The following is a 27,457-nucleotide window of genomic DNA, read 5'->3' as shown; positions in this document are numbered from 1 at the left end:
AAGGTTCACTTAAGAGGATAGCTTTGCAGTCTTGAGGGATCCAGAAATGAGCAAAAACAATCATCTTGCCTTTAACAGTTGTAAAATCCATTGGAAGACCTGTCAAAGAATTTCAACACAATGGTTGAAAGTTTGGGGGAATCCCCTTCTAGCCTGTATCGTGTCATATTGCATGATAACAGTATTCTGCTGTCTATCGAAAGAATATGGCCAGGTACAGGAGGTCTGTAGTTAGGTCCCCAGAGCAGTAATCGGCTCACAGTCTTTTCAGCTTTGGTAGGAGTTCAAATGTCTACTTTGTCAATTCTGGGCTCAGAACTGTTCTTAGCTTTGGAGAGACAGATGTCCCATCTTGGAGAGACTGGTGAAAGTAATAAACAGGGGTTTAAAGGTGCCATTTGTCTTCTGAAGGCTGATCTCTTGCAGAAATGAAAATGATAGTGGCATGGAGGGCGCTACTCTGTCTTTCAGAAGATGTACACATTGCTATTCTCTTGGCTGGTCCCACAAGGTACCAGAAAGTCACCTGCACCAAGCTGTCATAGTGGCAGCTATACTGTGCAATCAAGCCTTCCGAGGATGCAGAGCTCAGGAGTTGTTGGACGTGAGCATTTGAATGGTCCCCACATGAGGGATAGCAGCCCGGCAAAAGGAGCAAAATTAAGGATCGTAACAACCATGGCAGCAGATGACAGCTGCATGGATCAGCTGTTGAAGAACAATCTCTTGATACAGTACTCTTCATGATACAGTCAAGGAATTATTTGTTTCAGACGTTGTTGTGCATGAACTTTTATTCATGGTATATTGTGTTTTCAAAGCGTTTCATTTTTGTACATAGATCTCAGAAAACAATTGATAGTGGCCTTCTCTTCATGGTGTTATAGTTTTGTCTGCATCTAGGCCAAGATCAGTATGACTATAAAGACTGCACTTCTTCCACCACCTCGTCCAGTACAGACGCTTGTTAAGGATAGCAGATAATACTCTTCCATACCAAATATACCAAACCACCTTAACTTCACCTTTTGTAACATGGGATACAATATTATTATATAATATTATCCAAATGGATACAAAATTAGCTTTATGATAGGAGACAGAGACTGGTGTTGGAGGGTTGTTTTTCGGGACTGGAGGTCTGACCAACAATGTTCCACAGGGTTTGGTGCTGGGTCTACTTTTGTTTGTCATTCGTATAAATGACTTGAATGAGAATATAGGAGGCATAGTTGGTAAGTTTGTGAATGACACCAAAATTGGTGGTATGTTGGCAATGAAGAAGGTTGTCTAAGATTACAAAGAGATCTTACTCAATTGTGTCAATGGGCCGAGGAGTCACTGATAGAGTTTGATTTGGATAAATGTGAGGTATTGCATTTTGGTAAAATAAACAAGGGCAGGACTTATACAGTGAATGGTAGGGTCCTGGTAGTGTTGTAGAACAGAGAGACATAGGGGTTCAAGTATATAATTCTTAAAATTTTCTTCATATATAGACAAGGTGGTTAAGAAGGCATTTAGCACACTTGCCTTCATTGCTGAGACCTTTGAATTGATGTAATGTTGAGGTTGTAGAGGAAGTTGTACAGTACTGTGTACTGTTCTAATTGCACTGCTATAAGAAGGGTACTATTAAATTGGAGAGGCTTCAGAAAAGATTTACCAGGACATTATCAGGAACGGAGGGTTTGTGCTTTAAGAATAGGCTGGGACATTTTTCACTGGAGGTTAGGAGGTAGAAGGCTGATCTTATAGAAGCTTATAAAATCATGAAGGGCATAGATAAGGTGAATGGTAAAGGTATTTTCCCTGAGGTGAGGGAGTTCAAAACGAGGGGTATTTTTGAGGTGAGAAGAATGAGATTTAAAAAGGACATGAAAGGCAGCATTTTTACACAGAGGGTGGTTCATGTGTGGAATGAACTGCCAGAGGAAGTGTTGGATGCAAGTACAGTTACAACATTTCAAAACTGGATAAGAACACAAATAGGCAACATTTGGAGGGATATGGGCCAAACATAGGTAGGTTGGATTAGTTTAGTTTGCGAACATAGTCAGCATGGGCTGGTTTGACCAAAGGGTCACTTTCCATGCTGTATGACTCTGTGATTCTATGATTCTAATATTAACTCAATGGCTTTTTAGGTAAAGGGAGCACCATCACATGCAAGTTTCGCTCCGAATCACACACCTTCCTGACTTGGAACTTTATCACTATTAATTCATTGTCATTGAGTAAAAATCTTGTAACTCCCTTGTTAGTAGCACTTTGGATATGCCTACAGCACACAGAGTGCAGTGATTCAAGAGATGGATCACCAGCTCCACTCCCTTAAGAGCAAATATGAATGGGTATCAAATGTTGATCTTGCCAGCGACCATCACATGCCATGATCAAATAAGTAGGGAGCAACCTAAGGCCATTGCTCCAGCCTTAGGCATTTCTAATGCCTGTATTTCCAAATGCAGCATTTGGAAGATACAGGAAGTACAGAGGTCCCTTTGAAGTTGTGCTACTCTTTTTCTGCTACTGCCCTTAGTCTTCCTATTCCCCAGTACACTATGAGAGTTCTGTGTTCTTATTTACACTAGGAAAGCTTGGCTTATACAAAGAGGTTCCCCACATTTATGGTTCATTGTGCTCATACTTTAAAGGCATTTACCTGTCACTTATAGTCAAAGATATTCTTGAATTTGAAATGTAATAAATTCAATTCAAGCTAAGGTTCTGGGGACATGGCATAACAATTGTATAAAATCTGGAACTAAGGACAACAATGTAACAATATAATTATTGCCATAATGATGACCGGTTCACTAATGCCGTTTAGGGAGGGAAATCCGTCATCCTTACCTGGGCTGACCTGCATGTGACTCCAGACCCACAGTAATGCGGCTGACTCAACTGCAATCTAGGCAATTCGGGATGGGCAATAAACTCCTGGTAACATCACATCTCATGAACAAATGAAAACGAATTTGAAAATTGGTTTGTGTAGCAGTAGAAAATAAATTAGCCACAAATAAATTCACGCTTATTTGCACTTCAATTACTTCAATTTTAAACTCTAAACTTTCCAGATTCTGTGTAACAACATTCATGCTGATCCATTAATGAAATCCTAGAGACTTGGTGCAAATGTGAATAGAGTTATTTTACAAACACTTAACAAATATTTATTTACACCACCTGATACATTAGGAGGATCATTGCCTCAATAAGAATTCTTTCAGTTCTGTGGATACCACAGCTATACTCTGCACAGAATTCTGATGGCAAATTCCTGCACTTCTGCTTTCTGTAGAATATTAAACTGACTGAAAAATCATTGTGATTACATTGATTCCAGTTAGTTACCTTTTAAAAAAGCCTATAATTTTACTTTTACATATTATCTGTAGCATTGTGATGTGAGATGACAAAATAACACAAGTCACCCGTATTTTTAAAAAAACTAATGGTATATTGCAAGTCAAGATGGCTCGGAACAGGGGAACTGTTACAAAATTTCCAAATCCTACAATTTCAAAATGAATTGATGTTAAGCCCAATGACAACTTACGCATTGCATATAACTGTTGGACAGTGACACCATTGACAGATAGTGAATCCCAAATTTTTCCACAACCATGATGGCTCTGAAGTTGATGGGATGAGATTGGGTTATCTCAGGAGGTGCTGTTAGACGTATACTGAATTGCATCCCCCATCAAAACTACAAGTCACATTTTACATTCAGTTACTTCTTTTTTAGTGGATTTACCAATGAAATTCATATATAGAACAACAATGTAGGTTTGCATTTTACTTTTGCCTGACATCACAGCATTTTAAATATTCACTCATTATACTTGCAGATTTTTAGCCAAGTTCCTTGGCAACCTAACCTGTGTCTCTCAAAAGTAGCCATGAGAAAGTGATTGAGCGAATTCGCTCCACTCCTCCCTACATAAAATCCTGGGTATGAATGCATCAGTGTCAAGTCTCAGGTTCCCCAATGTGCTGCAACTCCTCCTGTTGCTCTGCCAGTATCATTTTGCTAGCTGAAAATCTGCATCTGTGGACAGGGATGGGATTGAAACTGAATATCTTTCAAAGGGATGTAAAGTATGTAAGTAAGTTAGCTCACTGAGCTGGAAGATTTGTTTTCAGATGTTTCACCACCATACCAGGTCACTCTCATCAGAGTGAGAGTCTCCGGTAAAGCGCTGGTGGTATGTCCCACCTCTGTGTTTGTAAGTCTTGGTTTCTTAAGGTAGGTGATGTCCTTTCCAATTTTTTTTAAGAGAAGGTAGATGGGATCTAAATCAATGTGTTTGTATGTGAAGTACATGTGAACAAAATTACTATAAACAGCAAACAGAACAAATTTACAATGGAAAACATAAATTATTTTGTTACTTCAATTACACCTTTTACTCACTAACAATTCGGTGAAAGGATGGCTGTGTTAATTGCCAATTACAATGAATTGATGCATATTAATAAACTTGACACACTATACCCCCCGCCCCCCCATCTCATACCTCATGCTACATCTCAATGGAGAACTGATTGGGTTTGTTAAGCTTGTGAAAGCTTGACAATAGTAATCTTCAGTGTTACTTTCAAAGCAGGTCTTCCAAACCAGTGATAAGCAACAAAATTTTGTAAAGTATTTTGCATTGCGCATACTAAACACACAGCCTAATATTCACTCTGACACACCAGATGTTTCTAAAACATCTTTAGGAAGTTTTACACCAGAGTAGACTCGGAGTGTTTGTTTAGACTAGACCAACCTGAATGGAAATGGTGTGATAAGAGGTCTTTAAATTGGACAACTTACTCAGCTTCCTGCTCAATTCCTGACTACTCACTTCCTTTTTGAATAGATTAGATTAGATTCCCTACAGTGTGGAAACAGGCCCTTCGGCCCAATAAGTCCACACTGACCCTCCGAAGAGTAACCTACCCAGACCCATTTTCCCTCTGACTAATGCACCTATCACTATGGGCAATTTAACATGGCCAATTCACCTGACCTGCACATCTTTGGACCTTATAGTATTTGGCACCTTCCCTCTCCTTTTCAAAATTGTGTTATTTCCTTCAAATCCTTTAATAAAAAGTTGAATTATTAGAATTCTTTAAATTGAAACTACATTTAAAGAGACACGGCTTCTGTTATGTTGTTTAAATTGTATTTAACTGATTCATTCAATTTTATTTTGAGCAAATTCCTTCTCATCCTTCTCAATTTTTTTCATTGTGTTCAACATATAATTGACTGCGCCATCCTTCATTAACACTTCTCCTCCATCGTACCACCCTTACTGGGTTCCTCTTGAAAGGTGAAAGTGGGTACTGCAGATGCTGGAGGTTAGAGTCAAGATTAGAGAGATGCTGGAAAAGCACAGCAGGTCAGGCAGCATCCGAGGAGCAGGAAAATCGATGTTTCGGACAAAGGTTCCATTCCTGCTTAAATGAACACAACCAGAAATCCTACAGCAAAGTGTTCTCCTTCCTCCTTTCTCCCACACTATCACCTCCAGGATCATTAAAAATGTGCCTTTCTTATCATCCTTTCTTCTCGATAAACATTTTCTTCTTTGTGATATCATCCCTACTATTGGATATGAGTGACTATTGGGTACAGTCATAGAGTCATAGAGATGTGCAGCACAGAAACAGACCCTTCGGTCCAACATATCCATGCCAACCAGATATCCCAATCCAATCTAGCCCCAGCTGGGCCAGCATCCGGCCCATATCCCTCCAAAACCTATTCATATACCTACCCCTCTAGATGCCTTTTAACTGTTACAATTGCACCAGTCTCCACCACTTCCTCTGGCAGCCCGTTCCTACACATACGACCCTCTGCGTGAAAATGTTGCCCCTTAGGTCTCTTTTATACCTTTCCCCTCTCACCCTAAACCTATATTGTCTAGTTCTCGACACCCCCATCTCAGGGAAAAGACCTTGTCTATTTACCCTATCTATGCCCCTCATGATTTAGTAAATCTCTATAAGGGCACTCCTCAACCTTCAATGCTCCAGGGAAAAGAATGGGGAATCTTCTGACCAGGAGTTCTCTTCACCCACCACATTCCTTCTTAAACTTCTCCCTTTTTGGAATATGTACAGAATCCAGCACAAACTGGTGAGGAAGCTCAGGACTCAGCACATCTCCTGTTAGGGAGAAAGGAAAGGCTGGTAGGTATAAGGAATTCGGAATGACTAGAGAAACTGAGGTTTCGATTAAGAAAAAGAAGAAAGCATATGTCAGGAGAGATCAAATGAATCCTTAGAAGAGTTTGAATCCTTAGAAGAGTATAAAGGCAGTTGGAATATATTTAAGAGGAAAATCACGCAGGCATAAAGGAGACATGAGATAGCTTTGCCAAATAGCGTTAAGGAGAATCCAAAGGGTTATTATAAATATATTAAGGATAAAAGGGAGCGAATAGGGCCCCTCAAAGATCAGCAAGGCAGCCTATATGTGGAGCCACAGGAGATGGGGAAGATATTGAACAAGTATTTTGCATCAGTGTTTACTGTGGTGGAGGAGATGGAAGATAGAGAATGTGGGGAAATAGATGGTGACACCTTGAAAAATGTTCATATTTCAGAGGAGGAAGTGCTGGATGTCTTGAAACACATAAAAGTGGATAAATCCCCAGGACCTGATCAGGTGTACCCCAGAATAATGAAGCTAGGGAAGTGATTACTGGGCCCCTTGCTGAGATATTTGTATCATTGATAGTCACAGGTGAGGTGTCAGAAGACTGAAAGTTGGCTAATGTGGTGCCACAATTGAAGAAAGGGGGTAAGGACAAGTTAGGGTACTATAGACCAGTGAGCCTGACCTCGGTGGTGGGCAAGTTGTTGGAGGAAATCCTGAAGAATAGGATTTACATTTATTTGGAAAGACAAGGACTGATTACGGATAGTCAGCATGGCTCTGTGCGTGGGAAATCATGTCTCATGAACTTTTTCGAGTTTTTTGAAGAAGTAACAAAGAGGATTGATGAGGGCAGAGCATTAGACATGAGCCCTATGGACTTCAGTAAGCGTTTGACAAGGTTCCCCGTGGAAGACTGGTTAGCAAGGTTAGATCTCACAGAATACAGGGAGAACTAGCCATTTGGATACAGAACTGGCTCGAAGGTAGAAGACAAAGGGTGGTGGTGGAGGGATGTTTTTCAGACTGGAGGCCTGTGACCATAGGTGTGCCACAAGGAATGGTGCTGGGTCCGCTGCCTTTTGTTATTTATATAAATGATTTGGATGTGAACATAGGAGGTATAGTTAGTAAGTTTGTAGATGACACCAAAATGGGAGGTGTAGTAGACATCAAAGAACGTTACCTCAGAGTACAATGGGATCTTGATCAGATGGGCCAATGGACTGAGGAGGGCAGATGGAGGTTAATTTAGGTAAATGTGAGGTGCTGCATTTTGTAAAGCAAATCAGAACAGGACTTATACACTTAATGGTAAGGTCCTGTGGAGTGTTGCTGAACTAAGAGACCTTGGAGTGCAGGTTCATAGCTCCTTGAAAGTGGAGTCGCAGGTAGATAGGATAGTGAAGGCGGCATTTAGTATGCTTTCCTTTATTGGTCAGAGTATTGAGTACAGGAGTTGGGAGGTCATGTTGCGGCTGTACAGGACATTTGTTAGGCTACTTTTGGAAGATTGTGAGCAATTATGGTCTCCTTCCTATTGGAAGGATGTTGTGAAACTTGAAAAGGTTCAGAAAAGATTTACAAGGATGTTTTCAGGGTCAGGGAGTTGAACTTTAGGGAGAGACTAAACAAACTGGGGCTGCTTTCCCTGGAGTGTCGGAGACTGAGGGGTGACCTTATAGAGTTTTATAAAATCATGAGGAACATGAATAGGATAAATAGACAATGTGTTTTCCCTGGGGTGGGGAAGTCCAGAACTAGGAGGCATAGGTTTAGGGTGAGAGGGGAAAGATATAAAAGAGACTTAAGGGGCAACTTTTTCACACAGAGGGTGGTGTGTGTGTATGGAATGAGCTGCCAGAGTCAGTAGTGGAAGTTGGTACAATAGCAGTATTTAAAAGGCATCTGTTTGGGTATATGAATGAGAAGGGTTTAGAGGGATATGGGCCATGTGCTGACAAATGGGACTAGATTAGGTTAGGATATCTGGTTGGCATGGACAAGTTGGACCGAAGGGTCTGTTTCTGTGCTGTACATCTCTATGACTCTGTGACTCTAACTTGAATCTTTAGTTGGATTCCTGTCTGATGTATCATGTGGTGAAACAGAAAGACATTTCTGGCCCCACTTACATCACCATCAAGTATTCAGACATTCCTTTTCTTGAACAGCTTCGCTCCACTTCCAACTAGTCCAAAACTCTCCTGCACCAATCTTGTCTTGTATGAAAGCTCACAGGACTATCACTCCTCACTTCCTGACTACATTGACTTGCTAAACTCTGGTGCATTCCAACTAAGTTCCTTGCTGTCAGCCACGGGTCCCTATATGGCCTCACAAACCCTCCTCACCCCACTCCTGACAAGTTTACTTGATTGGTGAGAAAGGCTTCACTCACTTTAGTTCTGTTCTTTACACTTCACCTTCCTCTACTTTTAAAATGTCACTTTAATATCTAGCTCTTCAATCTAGCTCCTGTTCTCTCTTACTACTTTTTCTCACCCATTGGTTTTACTTACATTTTTAGTCATTTGTGCTGTGGGACCCTTTGATGTTAAAGAGTCTATATGAGTGCAAGTCATGGTTAGACATTTAAGCATTTAGATATGTCTAATAAAATTGGGGTTGTCAAACTATATTGGAGACATTATGCATTTTTTTGCTTTCTGTTCACCATTTTCGGGTCAGACAGTCCTACTACCTAGATTTTACTTTCTTCAGAGACTTTAACAAGATCTGGAAATCCTAGTTTGGGAGTCAAGTCGCAGATAGTTTTGATGGCTGTTGCCGGTGGTGCAGTTATGGTTGTTGTGAGCATAATCTGTGGAATTGTCTTCTTCTGCCTTAGAAGGTAAGTGACTGACCTGTTTTGTCAATAGAGTAACAAGCTTAAGAATTTGTCTGTGTAAGTGCTGATGTGACAATTACTTTGCAAGTACACCACAGCGTTGGGAACTGGTAATTAAAATAACAAAGTGGCATACATTAATAGGTTTAGATTTGTTGATAATCTAGCCCAACTTCAGCAAAATTTACCTTTGGGACCAGTATATGAAATATGGCTTTGTTTCAGAGTACAATTCTTCTCATCTAACAATATTATATCATCCCAAACTTAGAGGAATATTTTTGCCACGAAGATTTGACTATCGCACCAACGGTACTCAAGCAGATGTTGCAGTCTCTGATGGAGTGCGCCATTGAGAGTTTCAGTAGTCAATAGAGAAAATAGAGCTTTGCATTGCACAGCCAAAATAGTGGAATATAAATAAGGGGAAGATATGTTTAAATTGCTTCATGCTCTGACGAGTCAGATCATGAGTGCTGGACTAAATTCAAATCATAAGAATGTAGATTTCATGAAGTGATAATAACATGCAAATCCAAATTATAAAGGATCACGGCAGGACAATTGTATCAAAGGTTCATACTGTTTCAATGGAAATTTAGGACTAAAATCAAGAAACTCTGCTTCACATAAAGTGTGATCAACATATCGGTAGCATAAAGCTTTCTGAGAGACAGCTGAGCATTCTCAAGACAGACAAGGGAACAAGCAGGCACCAGATCCCAAGTTGACATCCATTTCCATTTCTTTGGAACTTAGTGGTTACACTGATTTCCAGAAACAAGGCCCCACCAGAGCATGACTCTGCACCTGCAGGGAGTTGGCCTAGGCCATTGACTTGGAGGTGCAAATGTACATAAGTCGAGTTCAAAGTAAATGATAAATACACTGTTTCCAGGGACACAGTCTGCCCTGGATTCACTCAGGCCCTCAGCAATTTCATTGTTGCCTAGTAATTTTCTAAGGCAAGAGAATGCCCAGCATTAAATGACAAAGCTTGGCATGAATAAAGGAAATGCCTATTTCGGCAATATCAGACCAGTATTACCTGGCTACCCCACTCAAATAACTTTCCATATGACTGTATGTATGTCCAGAAAAGCACCCCAGAAATATCCTTGGCATCTCTATAAGTCAGGGTAATTGACCCAACCAAAGAAAGCCACTTTCATCCCCAGAGGAAGCTGATAACACATCCTCTTCCTGTTGGAGAAGAAATTACCAGCTCCTTAGTATTGAATATTGAGGTGGAGACCTGCTGTTCACTCAATCAGCATGATTCATCTGTCAAGAAGTGCCTTTCACACTGGGACTTGCTTCAGTTTGAATCAATTCTTTTATAAGTTGTACTTTATAAGTTAACCCATAGACATAAATTATCATGAGGTGTTCTCTTTTTTAAGATTTATAGAAGTTACACTTATGGGGAAGACTATAACAATGGACCATAAATATAAGGCAGGCCATAAATATAAAATAGTAAATCCAGTTATGAATATTGGAGAGACTTTCTTCTACAGAGTTGTTAAATATGGAAGTCCTACCCCATGGAGTAGCTGCATCACATAGCATAGGTGCATTTTAAGAGAAACTGGACAAACACATGAGAGTGAAAAGAATTGGAGTGTGTTGATGCAGAGAAGAGGAAAGAGTGTGGAGCATAAACACAGGCATAGACCAGTTGGAATGAATGGCCAGCTACTATGCTGTAAATTTTAGGCAATTTTATGCAAAATAACCAACCTGCAGTTCTGTGTGTTCGTGATATATGCACCATGTGAATTTATCTGTTTAGAAAGCTTCTGATATTGGAAAACTTAAAGGAGGCCGCACGCCAATGATTTTTATTGAGTGTTACAACTGTCCAGGGTGGGAGTGGGGTTGGGGGTGTTGTGTACTGTTAATGTCACTCAGACATATTCCAGAGCTCCAAGTTAATATTCTGGGGCATGGGTTCAAATCCCACCATGGCAGGTGGTGAAATTTGAACTCAATAAAAAAAAGGAATAAAACGCTAGCCAAATGGCAACCTTGTAACCACAGCTGTAAAAACCCATTTGCTTCACTAGTGTCTTTTAGGGAAGGAAATCTGTTGTCCTCAATTTGTTTGGCCTAAATGTGACTCCAGATCCACAGCAATGTGGTTGCCTCTTAACAGCCCTTTGGGCAATTAGGGATGGGTAATAAATGCTGGTCTAGCCAGGGATGCCCTCAACCCATGAATGAACTTTTTAAAAACTTGAATGTTTGCTTGTCTGGGATACCAGTATACATGGAGGCAAGGGGAGAGCTCTAAGATAGTTTCAGGACTTCCTGTAGGCCCGGAATCAATGTAAAGTGTATTGACAAGAGACCATTTATGGTTAAATCTACCTGGTACATGATGTGGAGGTGCCAGTGTTAGACTGCAGTGGACAAAGGTAAAAATCACAAAACACCAAGTTATAGTCCAACAGGTTTATTTGGAAGTACAAGCTTTAGGAGAGCAGCTCGTTTGTCAGATAGTGGGGCAGGATCATATGTATCCTATAACCTAGTGTTGTGTGATTTTTAACTTTACCTGATATATGTCACTTGTTCACTGTTGAATCACTTCACTGCACAGTATTCTTATGGCTTGACATCTTGTCTATAGCTACCTTGTACACTGTGCTGGATCTCACTGCTAATCTTCCTGGCTGTGTTGCACCACTCTCCTTTAAAGGATGCTCAGCATGACTTAGAGTCATAGAGTTATACAGCACAGAAATAAACCCTCGGTCCAACTAATTTAGGTATCTTAATTTAATCTAATCCCATTTGCCAGAATTTGGCTCATATCCCTCTAAACCCTTCTGATTCATGTACGCATCCAGATGCCTTTCAAATGTTGTAATTATACCAGCCTCCATCACTTCCTCTGGCAGCTCATTCCATATACACACCACCATCTGTGTGAAAAAGTTGTCCTTTATGTCCGTTTTAAATCTTTCCCCTCTCACCCTAAACCTTTGCCCTCTAGTTTTGGACTCCCTTACCTTGGGAAAAAGACCTTGGCCTAACCATGTCCCTTCGAACTTCACTGTCTAATATATGGTAAATAGACAAGGTCTTGTCCCTGGGTTGGGGGAGTCCAGAATGAGAGGAGGTAGGTTTAGGAGGAGACGTGAAAGATTTAAAAGGCACCTAAGGAGTAACTTTTTCACGCAGAAGTTGGGTGTATGGAATGAACTGCCAGAGGAAGTGGTGGAGGCTGGTACAATTACAACATTTAAAAAGCATCCGGATGGGTATATGAATAAGAATGGTTTAGAGGGATATGGGCCAAAAGCTGGCAAATGGGACTAAATTTATTTAGGATATCTTGTCAGCATGGACAAGTTGAACCAAAGGGTCTGTTTCTGTATTGTACATGTCTATGACTCTACATGGGGAAGGAGGGCAGGTCAAAGGGTTCCCCATCTTCAACAAGTGATGAAGAGGCTTCTTGTCATTTGTTTGCTACTTTCACTGCCCCCTCTTCTTACTATCATTCAGATATTGACCACTTCTGTTTACATTCCTGCAGTGTTATGCTATTTATGTTCTGTTGCATCCACATTACATGTGCAGCAGCATTCATTTATGTAATAAGGAAATCCACAGGCAATTCTTCCTCCCTTTCCCTTACTTATTCCCCACCTCAGTGCAAGCTTACAGCAGCAGGTGCCGACCAGAGCATGTGTCTCAAATATGGAATTATTAAATCTGATCCTCAAAGTTCCTGCAGGCAAGGTGGATACTGAATGGTGCAATGCCAAACAGGCTGCATCAATCTCACTGCTGCATCAAAGCAAAACTCCTCCTGTGATTTGAGAGGAAGCAGACTCCAGTATGTAGGGCTGAACAAAAAAAAACTGAAAGGTAAGTGCAGGTGGATGAAGCCTTTGCATCCCATTGATTGCTCTCTTATAATTGATTGCAAATGCTTAAAACCAATTTTTACATGATTGTAAATGCTTGATTTATCATTGTCTTTTAATTATTGAACTCAAGCCTACGTCCTAGTTGTGTATCACCATCTGCTACTTCTGCTGGAAGCAATCAAATTGACAACACAAGGGTGTTGATGCACATAAATAACAGCGGTCAATTTTACATGTTCTCTTCAAGGGAAAAAACATTGGAGATGAACTATGGACAGACGTTTTAAGCCATGGATAAAACCCTTTTGTTCAATTATGGATTTCAGTATTGTGTGCTTCTTTGCTTTCAGCAAAGAATGAAAAGATTTGAAGTTATAATGTTTGCCTTACAGAAGAAATTTGAATCATCTTTTTCATAAGGGAATGTATTGAACCCTGTTTTACCATGGGAACGAGGCAGCAGATATTCATTCCTATTGATTTGAAGTACTCAAAGCAACCTCTTTATATTTAAATTACCCTTTTTTCTACCCTACCACTCCTGCTACCACCACCACCCATCCCCCATACCCGCATTCCCTAAGTTTGTAGCTAACCTGTTCACTAAGCACATGCTGTTCTTTGTGTCCACTGTTGCTAAGGAGAAAATAATGAGACATACATTGGATGAAGTATTCTAGTCAATTGCATCTAATTAAAACAAGTCTTCCAATATTTGGACAAACATTTTGCAACCCAAATTCCTTCTGGCAGAAAACCCCAGGAAGTGGTGTGGGTGGTAATGATATCCAGCCCAATTTTATTTTCATGTCCACCCTTGCAACTGAAGTTAAATTGTGGCAATCTGTTTTTCTGTAAACAGAGCATTTGGGGCTAGAAAGGCGTTCATCCAAATTTTCTGATGATATACAGATCAAAAGCATTAAATACAATGGAGGTTGAAGTGTAATAGTGTAAGGAGTTGTTAAGAAATTAACTGAATGGAAAATATTATTATTACCAATGGATTTTAACACCAGCAAATGAGAGACCATGATCTCGGAACTTAAAATAAAAATATGATATTTTGTAAATGGTGAAAATCCAGCAAATAAGGACCACTCATAGATCATTAAAATGTCATGAACAAGTGCAGAAAATAAAAAATGCTAATGTAATGCTGATGTTAATATGTTGAGGACCTAAGGCTTGTTTTCAATAATGAAAAGACAATGATGTAAGAGCCATGCTTCAGCTATAGAGAAATCCTGATTGTGGAGTACTGTCAACAGTTCTGAATAGCTCAAATTATGAAAGAAATATTGACCATGAACGAAATGTAACATAGATTTATCAGAAAGCTACATGAGCTCCAAACATTAAATTCTGAGGGGTGATTATTATAAACAAGATTGTGCTCCCTACAATTTAAAAGGCTAAAGCATTATTCAACCAAAGTTTTCAGGGTAGTAAAGTAAAAAGATAGGGTTGGTAGAGATAAAGCTATTTCTGCCGGATGGGGAGTCTAGGATTAGGAGAAAGAAACAGAGTTAACATTTCACGTCCGATATAATACTTCTTCAAAACAGACTCTGCTAAAGAAGAGCCATACTGGCCGAGGAATTCACTGCTCTCTGCCATACCCTTCTCATGCTCCAAGTCATCCAAGTAGTGCGCCAGAGAAGTCCTGGATTTTAAAGCCCTCTGTTTCCACCAATACCACAAAAATCTAAAACCACTTCAATAGCAGTTAAACCTGTATTTCCATAATTTCCCTAATCTCCAGTACCATTTCTAACCTATTCCCTTTTCCTAACAACTTATTGACCTCAAAATAGCTATCCCCCTCCCAAATATCACTAAAAACGTTTAAAGCTTTCACCCCCTTGCAGATTCTGTCTCGTAGCATTCCTTTAACACTCCACTCAGCTATTCACTATGGTCCTACAAAGAAGATTGCATCACTGGAACAGAAGGTCATAAAGAAACATGGACAGGCTAACTGAGAAAGCAAAGCAATGCATTAGTAGGTTTATTTTAGGATTGTTATGTTCTTTCATGTGATGTGGGCATCACTGACCAGACCACCATCTAAGTACCCTCTAGTTGCCCTTGAGAACAGTTAAGGTCAACCATACTGTTATGGATCTGGGGTCTTATGTCATCCAAACAAAGGAACAGGGCAGATTTCCTTCTTTAAAAACACCTTCTGCCCCAAATGGGTTTTTGCAACAATTGAGAATAGTCACTGTTCATGTTTGATTTCAAATTTAATTAAATAAATTTAAGTTATCTCTACTGCTATAGTGAGATTTGAACCTACATCTCTAGACTAGTAGCCAGGGTATTGAAATAACAAGCTTAAAAATGTGTTGCTGGAAAAGCGCAGCAGGTCAGGCAGCATCAAAGGAAAAGGAGAATCGAAGTTTCGGGCATAAGCCCTTCTTCAGTCCTCACTTTCTCCTATTGAAATAACAAGTTCAGTGACATTGCCCTGAGAACTTCAAAATGAAAAAGTGATTCATCAAATTGCACATATGAGAATGTTTATAAATAGATAACCTTGCATCCCGTTCACATCTACGTCAATCATTTGTGAGGTGACATACTTCAGACGTCACATTCAAGTATCACTCATGATGTGTAATATACTCACCACTTTGATTTGTTTGACTCATATATTTGTGCAATCATTTAAAATAAAATCACAGCAAGAGTGGTCAGCCTCATAAACCAGCAAAAACAGATAAATAATGGGGCAGCATGGTGGCTTAGTGGTTAGCATTGCTGCCTCACAGCACCAGTGTCCTAGGTTCAATTCCAGCCTCGGGTGGAGTTTGCACATTCTCCCAGTGTCTGTGTGGGTTTCCTCCGGGTGCTCCGGTTTCCTCCCACAGTCCAAATATGTGCAGGTCAGGTGAATTGGCCATGCTAAATTGCCCAAAATGTTAGGTGCATTAGTCAGAGGGAAATGGGACTGGGTGGGTTACTCTTCAGAGGATCAGTGTGGACTTGTTGGGCCAACGGGCCTGTTTCCACACAGTAGGGAATCTAATCTAATCTAAATTTCCATCTAAAAGTAGAGAAAAAAAGAGTGCACTACCATTCATAAACCCAATACTTCTTAATTTATAGGTTACAAGTTAAAATAGTTTTACCAGTTATAACATGGTCAATTAAATATCTTGGGTGGAATCTTGTAGAAGCCTGAGCAACATGGGCAATAGCTGACCATAACATCAGGAGCATCTTGCTGCATTTGCTGAGTGGTGAGGTGAATTTCTTACTAGGCAATGGTGAGTTGCCTTTTAATGGGCTGTAATGATTGTAACGAGGTCAGCTGGGTGGACCTCATTGAATATGAGTTCCCTGAAACCATGGCTGACTGTTAAGAACAGAAGTATCAGACATTCTGTTCCCTCTGAGAGTTGGCTCTGAGGGAGCTGGATCAGTGTCAAGGACTCTCCACATGTCATTAATGGATGACTGGTGACAAGATACCAGCCTCTGCAGAGTTATCTTAGGGGGATTATTACTTTTTAAATGCCTTTAACATCCCACCTCGCCTCACTAATATTCAGCTTCCTATGTTACCAAAATTGTCGAATAAGCTGGATGTTGAGAATTCTCAACATGGAGGTCACCGCAACTTCAGCTCACCACTGCTGCATGGAGCACCCATGTTGCATTGCTCCACACAGAAACTCAGGGCACAATTCACAGACATCATTCATTCTCCCTCCTCATCTGCAGACATTGGTATCCAACATTTACCAATACCTCATGATCATCATGGTACCTCTCTAATCCACTTACAGGATGCTGAAGAAGCACAAACGTGCTTTGCAGGTTGCAATGGCAACCAGCTTTGAAAAGCTGCAGCAAGGACACTTTATGTGCAAGCACAGGTACTCAGCTAATGGATTGGAGCAGGCTGCACCCCAGGGCTACTTTCTTGCTCTGTTAGCACCTACCTGCATGATCACAGCATCCATACCCTGGTTTGCCATACCCTGTTAACATTTTGGTCCTTCAGTCAGAGCCAAAGGCTGTCAGCATTGCTGTATTGACATGTTCTTTTGTGTAGTTACACAGAGAGGCTGCTTGACATTGCTCATCAGTAGGGACCTATCTGCAGGGGAGTGGCAGAGGCAACTTTATGTAAGGCACAATGAAATGTGAATAAAAAGCAGTAAGAAAACAGAAACTTTCTAAACCTGGCACTGTCCAAAGAAGCCCTCTTGTTGGTAAAATATTACCACACTCAGATCAATAGTGGGTCAAAAACAGATAAAAGCTTTTGGGAAAAGTCAAGTTCTCAAATGGGTGCCCAGACTTCTCATTGAATACAGCTTGGGCTGGTTAATTTATACAATTTTATGAATCTACAAGTTATGCGTACATTTCACAAGAAACTGCCTTTGTTCCTGATCGCTGTTATCAGCAGATGTTCCAGCTCGATGGGCTTTGTCCTCCTTGATTTGATTTGTACCCAGGTATTAATCACTGTATTCATAAGCTCTTCCGCAAGTGCCTCCTTGCCTTTGTCCTCCTTGATTCGATTTCAGTTCCAAGTCTGATACTCATTTTGTGACTCACTAACATTATTACAGATAACTATGGAATCTTCCTGAGGTATTACCATGTGTTAATTACATTGTTACAAGATCTTAAATATCAACTCTTTCCTCTCCGCCTTCAAGCCCCAACCGGGGTCCACAGCAAGGCAAGTAGTTGTGACCAGTGTTGTGAATTCTCAGTAAGCTTTTTAAAATCAAAATCTCCCAATGTTGACAATGACCTATCAGTAACTTAATTCACAGAAACCACTCTGGGTATTTTCACAAAACTTGAAATAAACCTATTTTTGCACTATCCTTCAAAGTCTCCAAGAAATAAACATAGAAGGTTTCCATAATCATGTTTGTAACAAAATAAATCAAACTTATCTTCACTTGTCTCTTGTGAGCTTGAAACATCATCTTAATGTTTTCACTATGGCATCTTCTTTGAGAAGCCTGACCACTGAGTTTTGAAGCTCCCCAGAGCAATCAATCTATTTACATAAAAGAAGTGCAAACAATTCACAAACTACACTTCCCAATATATCTCAGTGTGATTGTAAGAAAGATTACAATGAGATTAAAATTCCATGTATTCACTGATGTCACATATCTTCTGAAGCTGGTGAGCTTCCCAATATTTCTGAGTCAAGGAGGAGCTTTTACAGTTGACAGAAAGACCAGCCATTCACAGAACATGCTGGGACTTGCTACTTGTTAATCTGTCATTCAGGTGCTTGGGCAGGAGCTAATGAGATTTAGAAGATAGATAGCATCTATCTATCTGAGATTACCTTCCCTGCTCTCCACTACATCTCTAATTTTGGTGTCATCAGCAAACCTACTAACTACACCTCCTGTGTTCACATCCAAATCATTTATATAAATGATGAAAAGTAGTGGACTCAGCACCGATCCTTGTGGCACTCCACTGGTCACCAGTCTCCAGTCTGAAAAACAACCCTCTACTACCACGCTCTGTCTTCTATCTTTGAGCCAGTTCTGTATCCAAATGGCTAGTTCTCCCTGTATTCCATGAGATCTAACCTTGTTCACCAGTCTCCCATAGGGAACCTTGTCGAATGCCTTACTATATAGATCACATCTACCGCTCTGCCCTCATCAATCCTCTTGGTTACTTCTTCAAAAAACTCAATCAAGTTTGTGAGACATGATTTCCCACACTTAAAGTCATGTTGACTATCCCTAATCAGTCCTTGCCTTTCCAAATATATGTACATCCTGTCCCTCAGGATTCCCTCCAACAACTTGCCCATCACCGACGGTTAGCCTAACATCTGTCATAGAGAAATGCTGAAAGCCAAAATTAAGAAGTTTTTTTAATTTTTTCTGGTACATGGGCTCTTTAATCATGCTCGAAGAAGTGATGGTAAGCTGCTTCTTGATCTGCTGCAATGCATTTATAGCAGGAAACTTCAAAAATCATAATGTAGTCAGGCGGAGTCAACATGGTTTGGTGAAAGTGAAATTGTGTTTGAATATTTAATTTGATTATTTACTTATATCACAAAGCTGATACTTTTTTCTAAAAGCTGTTCCTTTTCTCAAGGATACTGTGTCCTTGGTTTTTTTTAGAGGGGTCGTAAATAGGCCAGGCTCCGAAACGGCTAGGTTTGGTACAGAGATGAAAGGCCTTTTTGTTTATATGTAAACAGATGAGTCTTTAGGCCAAAGCTTTTATGCTTTTAGAAGTAACCTGTATAAGTCAAGGGGGCGGGCCAGCTCTCTAGCTGAGCAATTCAGTCCTAGAAACTGAAGTTAGGTTGGGGTTTCAGCTATGGGCTATGTGGAAGCAGGCTGCTCGACTCTCCCCTTCTGCCCTTCTAACTTCGATCTGTAAGCCTTTGTTTCATTTTACTGTGGTTAAGCGGGTTTGTTTATTGGGATTGTTGTGTATATTTGGAACAGCATAAATAAGTCTAGTCTGAGTTCTGTAGGCCAAAGTGAGGACGGCAGATGCTGGAGATTAGAGTCAAGATTGGAATGGTGCTGGAAAAGCACATCAGGTCAGGCAGCATCCAAGGACCAGGAAAATCGATGTTTCGGGCAGGAGCTCTTTATCAGGAATGAGGCTGGAAGCCTTGGGGGTGGAGAGATAAATGGGAGGGGGTAGGACTGGGGAGAAGATAGTTGAGATTGAAATAGGTGGATGGGGTAAAGGTGATAGGTCAGAGAGGAGAGTGTGGCAGATAGGTGGGAAGGAAGATTGACAGGTGGGATAGATCATGAGGATGGTGCTAAGCCGGAAGTTTGGAACTAGGGTAAGGTGGGGGAAGGGGAAGTGAGGAAACTGGTGAAGTCCACATTGATTGCCTGGGGTTGAAGTATTCCGAGGCGGAAGATGAGGCGTTCTTCCTCCAGACATTGGGTGGTGAGGGAGTGGCGGTGGAGGAGGCCCAGGACCTGCATGTCCTCAGCAGAGTGGGAGTGGGAGTTGAAATGTTCAGCTGGAGATGTTGCCTGAAGCACTCTGCAAGAAGGCATCCAGTCTCCCCAATGTAAAGGAGACCGCATCAGGAGCAACGGATAATAAATGACATGTGTGAAAGTGCAGGTGAAACCTTGATAGATGTGGAAGGCTCTTTTGGGGCCTTGGATGGAGGTAAGAAGGGAGGTATGGGCGCAGGTTTTGCAGTTCCTGCGGTGGCAGGGGAAGATGTCAGGAGGAGAGGGTGGGTTGTTGGTGGGCATGGATCTGATCAGGTAGTCACGGAGTGAACGATTTTTGTGGAAAGTGGATAGGGGTGGGGAGGGAAATATATCTCTGGTGGTGCAGTCCGTTTGTAGGTGGCAGAAATTTCGGCGGATGATGCGGTTTATGTGGAGGTTGGTGGGGTGGAAGGTGAGGACCGGGGTGGGGGAGGGGGGGGCGGGGTGGGTTCTGTCCTTGTGGTGGTTGGAAGGTTGGGGTTTGAGGACAGAGATGCAGGACATGGATGAGATGCATTGGAGGGCATCTTCAACCACATGGGAGGGGCAATTATGGTCTTTAAAGAAGGAGGCCATCTGGTGTGTTCTGTGGTGGAACTGGAACTCCTGGGAGCAGATACAGCGAAGGTGGAGGAATTGGGAATACGGGATAGCATTTTTGCAGGAGGTAGGGTGGAAGGAGATATAATTCTGGTAGCTGTGTGAGTCGGTGAGTTTGTAAAAAATGTCAGTGTTGAGTCGGTCATCATTGATGGTGATGAAGAGGTCCAGGAAGGTGAGGAAGGTGTCAGAGATGGTCCAGGTGAATTTAAGGTGGGGGTGGTATGTGTTGGTGAAATTGATGAACTGCTCAACCTCCTCGTGGGAGCACGAGGTGGCGCAGATGCAGTCATCAATGTAACGGAGGAAAAGGTTGGGAGTTGGTGCCGGTGTAACTCCGGAAGATGGACTGTTCTACATAGCCGACAAAGAGACAGGCATAGCTGGGGCCCATACGGGTCTCCATGGCTACCCCTTTGGTCTGGAGGAAGTGGGAGGATTCAAAAGAGAAATTGTTGAGGGTGAGGACTAGTTCAGCCAAACGAATGAGAGTGTCAGAGTAAGGGTACTGTTGGGGACGTCGGGAGAGGAAGAAACGGAGGGTTGGAGGCCCTGGTCATGGCGGATGCAGGTGTAGAGGGACTGGATGTCCATGGTGAAGATGAGGTGTTCGGGGCAGGGGAACGAATGTCTTGGAGGAGGTGGAGGGCGTGGATGGTGTTCCGAGCATATGTGGGGAGTTCCTGGACTGGGGAGATAGGATGGTATCAAGGTGGGTAGAGATGAGTTTGGTGGGGCAGGAGCAGGCTGAGACAATGGGTCGGCTGGGGTAATTAGGTTTGTGGATCTTGGGAAGGAGGTAGAATCGGGCGGTGCGGGGTTCCCGAACTATGAGGTTGGAAGCTGTGGGTGGGAGATCGCCTGAGGTGAAGAGGTTGTGTATAGTCTGGGAGATGATGGTTTGGTGATGGGGGGTGAGGTCATGGTTGAGGGGGCGGTAGGAGGAGGTGTCTTCAAGTTGGCGCCTGGCTTCAGCAGTGTAGAGGTCAGTGTGCCAAACTACCACTGCATGTGGTAGTTTGTAGATCTCTGTAGAACACTGTAGGTGTTCTTTATTCTGTTCTTTGTGTTTCATTCCATAATTTTGTGAATAAATTTTTGTCTGTTTTAAAACCTGGTAGTCAACCTAGCTAACTTAACCAGGTAATTTTCACTGTACACTTACGAAAACAAATTGGGCTGTCTGCTTAAGAATGTTTTAAGTGGTCTGGCATAGTCCATAACACGTAAATTATTTAGGTAATTTATTGTTTGGGGAAAGTTCCAGGCAATGTAGATAAAGAAGTAGTGGATATACTGTACATAGATTTTCTGAAGACATTTGACAAAGTGCCATTTCAAGGATTACCATGCAGAGCAAAAGTCATGGTGTAGTGGTAACACATTAGTGTGGATAGAGAATTGGCTGGCTACTGGGAAACAGATGTTAGCATATTGAGTCACCATAAATGGGTAAAAGGGTGTATTTTGTTCACCTTTGCAGGAAGAATTAAAACTCAGTGTATTATTTAAAAAGAGAGTGCAGAACTTAGACGTACATCAGGACATAGGTTTCCTGGATTCTTGACTAATGAAAGAGTTAACCGTTATTAGGGATAAACGGAATTGCGGAATTGAGTCTTCAATCAGATCAACCATGATCTTACTGAATGATGGAGCAGGATAGAGGGGTTGAATGGCATATTCCTTCTCATAATTCATGTTGGTATGACAGGCACAGGTCAGGTGGGTAATGCTGCCTACCCCCCCACTATCTTGCTACCTTTCTGGACCTAGCCCAACTTGATGCACCAGCCTGACTGGGAAATCTCAGTAGGTGTGAGAGTAGGGCCTTAATAGTCATCATAATTATGTTCAATTATCTATCCAGTGCCTGTCTCCAATGATTTGGAGATGCTGGTTTTGGAGTGGGGTGCACAAAGTTAAAAATCACACAACACCAGGTTATAGTCCAATAGGTTTAATTGGAAGCACTAGCTCTTGTTGCCTAAACTGTTATACTTTGTAACTGAACTTTATTGGAAATTTGAGAAGGAAAAGTTTTTGTACATTTGGGCTGCAATTTTATGTTTTGGTCCAAAGCAGTTCCACCCCATAATATTCAAGGGATGGTTTATGCATTGACAGCTGTTAGATGCACACATGTATTTGCTCCTATAAATGTGATCTGCTTCTTTATTTTGTTATCCAAATGATAATTATTCAGTAGGTAATGAACACATGATTTATTCTCCAGCATGTTTAACAAAACATTTCATTGTTTTCCACAATTTCTCTATAAATTCTTCCTATGGCAATGCACTGTTCCACTCCCGCAACAGCGCAAGTTCCAACTCTCTGTCTGCAACAACTCGGATATCTGCTTAGTACATAAAAAAAGCATTGAGTAGTACTTCAAAAATACACATCAAGCAGTTGTTTGGGTGTGCAGTAGGTTATAGCATCTGTTGCCGCTTGAACCTTCCCAGTTGTCAATCTATGACAATTCAAACTTTGAAAAGTCGGCTGAGAGGGAGCTGAATAATTTCCACCAATTCTCTAAAAGGAGATCATGGAATTAAATAGTTCGGCTTTCAGCCTGACTAGCCTGTGCTGATCTTAATGTTCCACGTGATCCTCACCCCATTCATTTAAGTCTATCCACATGTCCCTTTCTCCCCTGTGTCTTTAACTAGTTCCCCTTTAGTTCATGTCTGTTATTTGTCTCAATCACATTTTGGAGGAATGTGTTTCACATTCTCACCACTTCCTGTGTAAATAGGTGACTTGTCAGTTTGTGGTTTGTATTTCTGGGCTCCCTACATTTTTCCGATATTTGGCCTATGAAACCCTTGGGTTTAAAGACTTAAAGATGTGTTCGCTGTTCTTTAATCATTAGTTGCATGAGAAAACAATAACCACCCTCCCCATCAAACAGTGATGTAAAATAACTGAAAGAAACTATATGAGTCCAATCTCACCAAACACTGAAGTGAAGTACATGATGCAGGACCCAGTGCTGTACGGGCTGCTCCCCAGGACTCAGACCAAGACAAACATTGAGTACACCTGGAAGACCATCAACTTGACGAAAGACGCTCTTTAGCCTGCCCAAAACTTGTTGGTCTTCCAGTGCAAAGAGCTGACCTTGACCGAATGTTGCAGACTGGCACATTCCAAGCTCCAGGACCACGTGCTGAGAGATGCACCAAAGGCTCAGTGGGGAAAGCCCACCATCTAAGGTCTCTCTGCCAAAGCACAATGGGGGTCCATTCCCTGTGCGTCAAATGCATGTAAATAGCACTTTGCATAATTAAGAAATGCCTTTGAGTTTGTTATAACTATAAAGTCAAACCCCAATGTTTGTTTGTTATCAAGATGCAAAGAATATACAGAAATGAAGTGCTTTAGAGACTGTGTATGTACATTGACATTTTTTAATGAATAAAATATATCTTTGCAAAAAAAAACTAAAATGAGTCATTTGGGTGACTATAACTGTACAGCTTTTTCAGCTTTTTAAAAATCCTCTTCTTCTGTTGCAGGAGATCTAAGCAGAGTGTGAAGAAAAAGGTGCCCCCTCCGCGACCTCCACTACCCGCCCAATACAGCAGCAGAAAACTCGTGAAGAAACGTGTGAAGAAGCAGGAATCACATCTGGCAGCATCTCCGTCCAGTCGCCAAAACCTCCCACCCCAGCCACCGTCTCCCTCGCCATCCCGACCTCTCTCGCCACGGAGGAGACCAACACGGCCTCTCGGTCCACCACCACCTCGTCCAAAAGCGGCTTCTCAAATATTGCGCTCGAAATCAATTCCACACCCTACAACAGCTCCGCCACCCTGTCCCATTCGGTCTGCACCCACACTGCGTACACTTACTCCTAGGCCTACACTTACACCTGGGCCTACATTCACTCCTGGGCCTACATTCACTCATGGGCCTACATTCACTCGTGGGCCTACATTCAGTCCTGGGCCTACATTCAGTCCTGGGCCTACATTCACTCCTGGGCCTACATTTACTCCTGGGCCTAAATTCACTCCTGGGCCTACATTCACTCCTGGGCCTACACTTACCCCTAGGCCTACACTTACTCCTAGGCCTACACTTACTCCTGCACCTACACTTACTCCTGGGCCTACATTTACTCCTCGGCCTACATTTACTCCTGGGCCTGTGATGGCATCGGCAAGAGAGTTGCCCCACATGAATAAATCTGGTGCAGAAGAGGCATGCAGCCAAGGCTGCAATATGGGGAAGGCTGACAATATGGGGAAGAGCTAACTTCAGCCATTGACAGCTCCATGTGTATGCAACGGTTGTAAGTTTAAGCAAAGCAAAGAATCTGACCGACTCAAACCAGTTTCTTTCCATGTATAAGATAATCCTATTGAACTGTAATCAAAGAACATTGACTGAATAAAACAGCATTGTTGTAAAATAATTCACAACACAATCTACAATCAATATAAAACATTTGAAATAAAACCTGTAAGTGTTGATAGGTATTTCTAGTCTGTGTTTGATGTTTTAGTGCCCTGTTACTGCTCACAGGACATAACTAGCCCGGATTTTCTGATGGCTAGATTTCTGTAGCGTAAATGGGATTTGTGCAGAGGGACCCTGTGGAATTCCCAATGTAGCAGACTGAGGGGATTACCCAGGAAATTGAACATTGCGCTGGGAAATTCCCTTACTCCTGGAATCCTCCAAAGGTATGCAGTAAAATCGGTGGTTTCTGTTACAGCTACGTAAATAGCTACTCAGGAAAAGTTAGACTATTACAGATCTAATCTAACTGCTGCTGAATTATTAAACTGAACAATACACCCTCTACAGACCCCTAACACCCCCAGATCCTTATCTGCTGGGACCTGCGAGCACTGCCCCTCCACCCTGCCCCAACTGTAAACCTGGTATCCCTCTCATCCTGAGAGTTGAGACCCTTGCCATCCCGCTGTTAGACCCAAACCACCCATCCACCTTCCCTGCCACCTCTACACCCAGAACCACCACCACAGACCCTATCCTCCTTCATCAACTGGACCTCACACCTCCCTTTGCTGCAAGGACCCAAAGATCCCTCTCTCCTAGGACCTGATACTCCACCATTGAACCCAACACCCACTTGCCCCTGAGGAGCCTGACAACTCCTACCTGCCTTCTGGTACCCTTTTACCCCTAGGATCTGAAATCCTTAGGCCCTCCCAGGACTTGATACTATTCCTAACACCACTAGAAATGACCCAGCCCCCGAAGCACCCTCTCAGAATCTGACTGACTCCTACCCCAACCCTGTAACCCAGCAACTCCTTGCCCCTGAACCCCACACCTACTGGACCTAACTCCACTTCCGAACCCTCCCATCTCCTACCAGACATGAGACCTTCAAGTCAACCCAAACTGACTCAAAAGACTCATCAATTAAGGCCACATTTGGAATACAATTCTGGTTGCCCTGCAATAGGAAGGGTGTAATTAAACTGGAAAAGGTGCATAAAAGATTTACAAGGATGTTACTGAATCTAGAGGGTTTGAGTTGTAAAGAGAGGTTGGATAGGCTGGCACTTTTCACTGGTAGGTGACTGAGGGGTGATGCTATAAAGGTTTATAACATCGCAAGGGGCATAGGTAAGGTGAATAGCTAAGGTCTTTTTCCCAGGGTAGGGGAGTCCAAAACTAGAGAGCATAGGTTTAAGGTGAGTGGAGAAAGACTTAAAAGGGACCCACTGGGAAACTTTTTCATGCAGGAGTAGGTGTGTATATGGATTGAGCTATCAGAGTTAGTGGTAGAGGCAAGTACAATCACAACATTTAAAAGACATTGCAAAATTACATGGATAGAGAAGCTTTAGAAGGGTATAAGCCAAATGCAGACACATGGGACCTAGTTCAGTTTGGGAAACCTGGTTGGCATGATGAGTAGTTGCTGAAGGGCCTGTTCCTGTGCTGTATGACTCTGACTGTATGACTCTATGACTATAAGATATAAGCATTGATGTAGGCCATTTGGGTCATTGAGTCTGGTTCACCATTCAATGAGATTATGTCTGATCTGACAATTCTTGATGACATTTTCCTACATTTTCTTAATCTACGATTCCCTTACTGATTTGAAGCCTGGCCCCTTTCCACTTTGTACCCTGGCACCCTAATCCCCATTTACTTGACACCTTGCCTACTTATCCACTTGGCAGTCTATCCACCTGACACCCTACACCTGACCCTACCATCCCAGAACCCTAATCACAAACGTACCTTACGTACTCATATTCACAGACAGCCACTTTGACTCCTCCTGTGAATCAAAGTGGCTGTTTGTGAATATGGGCATTAATGTAAAAAAGATGTGAAGCGGTAATTGTTTGTCTTTGCCACTCCTTGGAAAATCCAACCCCATGTCACATATGTTTAATTGATTGAGCAAACCAGTTAGCACAGATATTTAACCATCCTTCTGTAATGTACCAAATGATGAGACCGAGCTTCAGATATTGCCAACAGGTTAGTACATCCAACTGGAGCCAATGCTTATTGAACAACAAGTCAAAGCAAGAAAACTTCTGTTCTTGATGCTTCAAACTATCTGCAATTAAACTCATTTTGCTTTGGATCCGGAATGAAGCTGTGCAAATACTTTCTGCAGAAGGTGGTGGTCCTTTAGGTAGTCGTTATTTCAGTCTGGGAGTGTGTGCCAAAAGTATGTAGAGTAGGAAAATTCTAACATGAACCAACCTTTTACATTTGCCAGCTCAACGCACCAGTTAATACATTTCTTTGACCTTGCATTGATGAACATGTGCTCAGCAGCAGGAGGAGTCCTGCAGTGTTATTTAAAGGTTTATCAGCAACTTATATTTATATCGCACATTTAAAGTAATAAACAGTCCCAAGATACTGCATAGGAGCATTATAACACTGCATAAGATACCATGCCACAGAAGGGAGTGTTAGGTTAGATGATTTTATTTGGAGTCAT

General features: G+C 41.9%; 1 protein-coding gene across 1 annotated transcript in view; it reads left to right on the top strand.

The window, feature by feature from the left end:
* LOC148150633 (uncharacterized) overlaps positions 1 to 24,977 on the top strand; it is a 39,596-nt gene extending 14,619 nt beyond the window's left edge. The window contains exons 3-4 of the mRNA XM_087976230.1: positions 8,894 to 9,023; positions 24,021 to 24,977. Coding sequence (XP_087832356.1) covers positions 8,894 to 9,023; positions 24,021 to 24,762 — 872 coding nt within the window. The 3' untranslated portion in view covers positions 24,763 to 24,977. The remainder of the gene's footprint in view (positions 1 to 8,893; positions 9,024 to 24,020) is intronic.
* The last annotated feature ends 2,480 nt before the right edge of the window (positions 24,978 to 27,457 follow it).

Source organism: Chiloscyllium plagiosum, unplaced genomic scaffold (assembly GCF_037043375.1).
Source record: "Chiloscyllium plagiosum isolate Xiang-an unplaced genomic scaffold, Cpla_swu_hap1 HiC_scaffold_3, whole genome shotgun sequence".
NCBI lineage: Eukaryota > Metazoa > Chordata > Chondrichthyes > Orectolobiformes > Hemiscylliidae > Chiloscyllium > Chiloscyllium plagiosum.
This window is presented reverse-complemented; position numbering and strand designations above follow the sequence as displayed.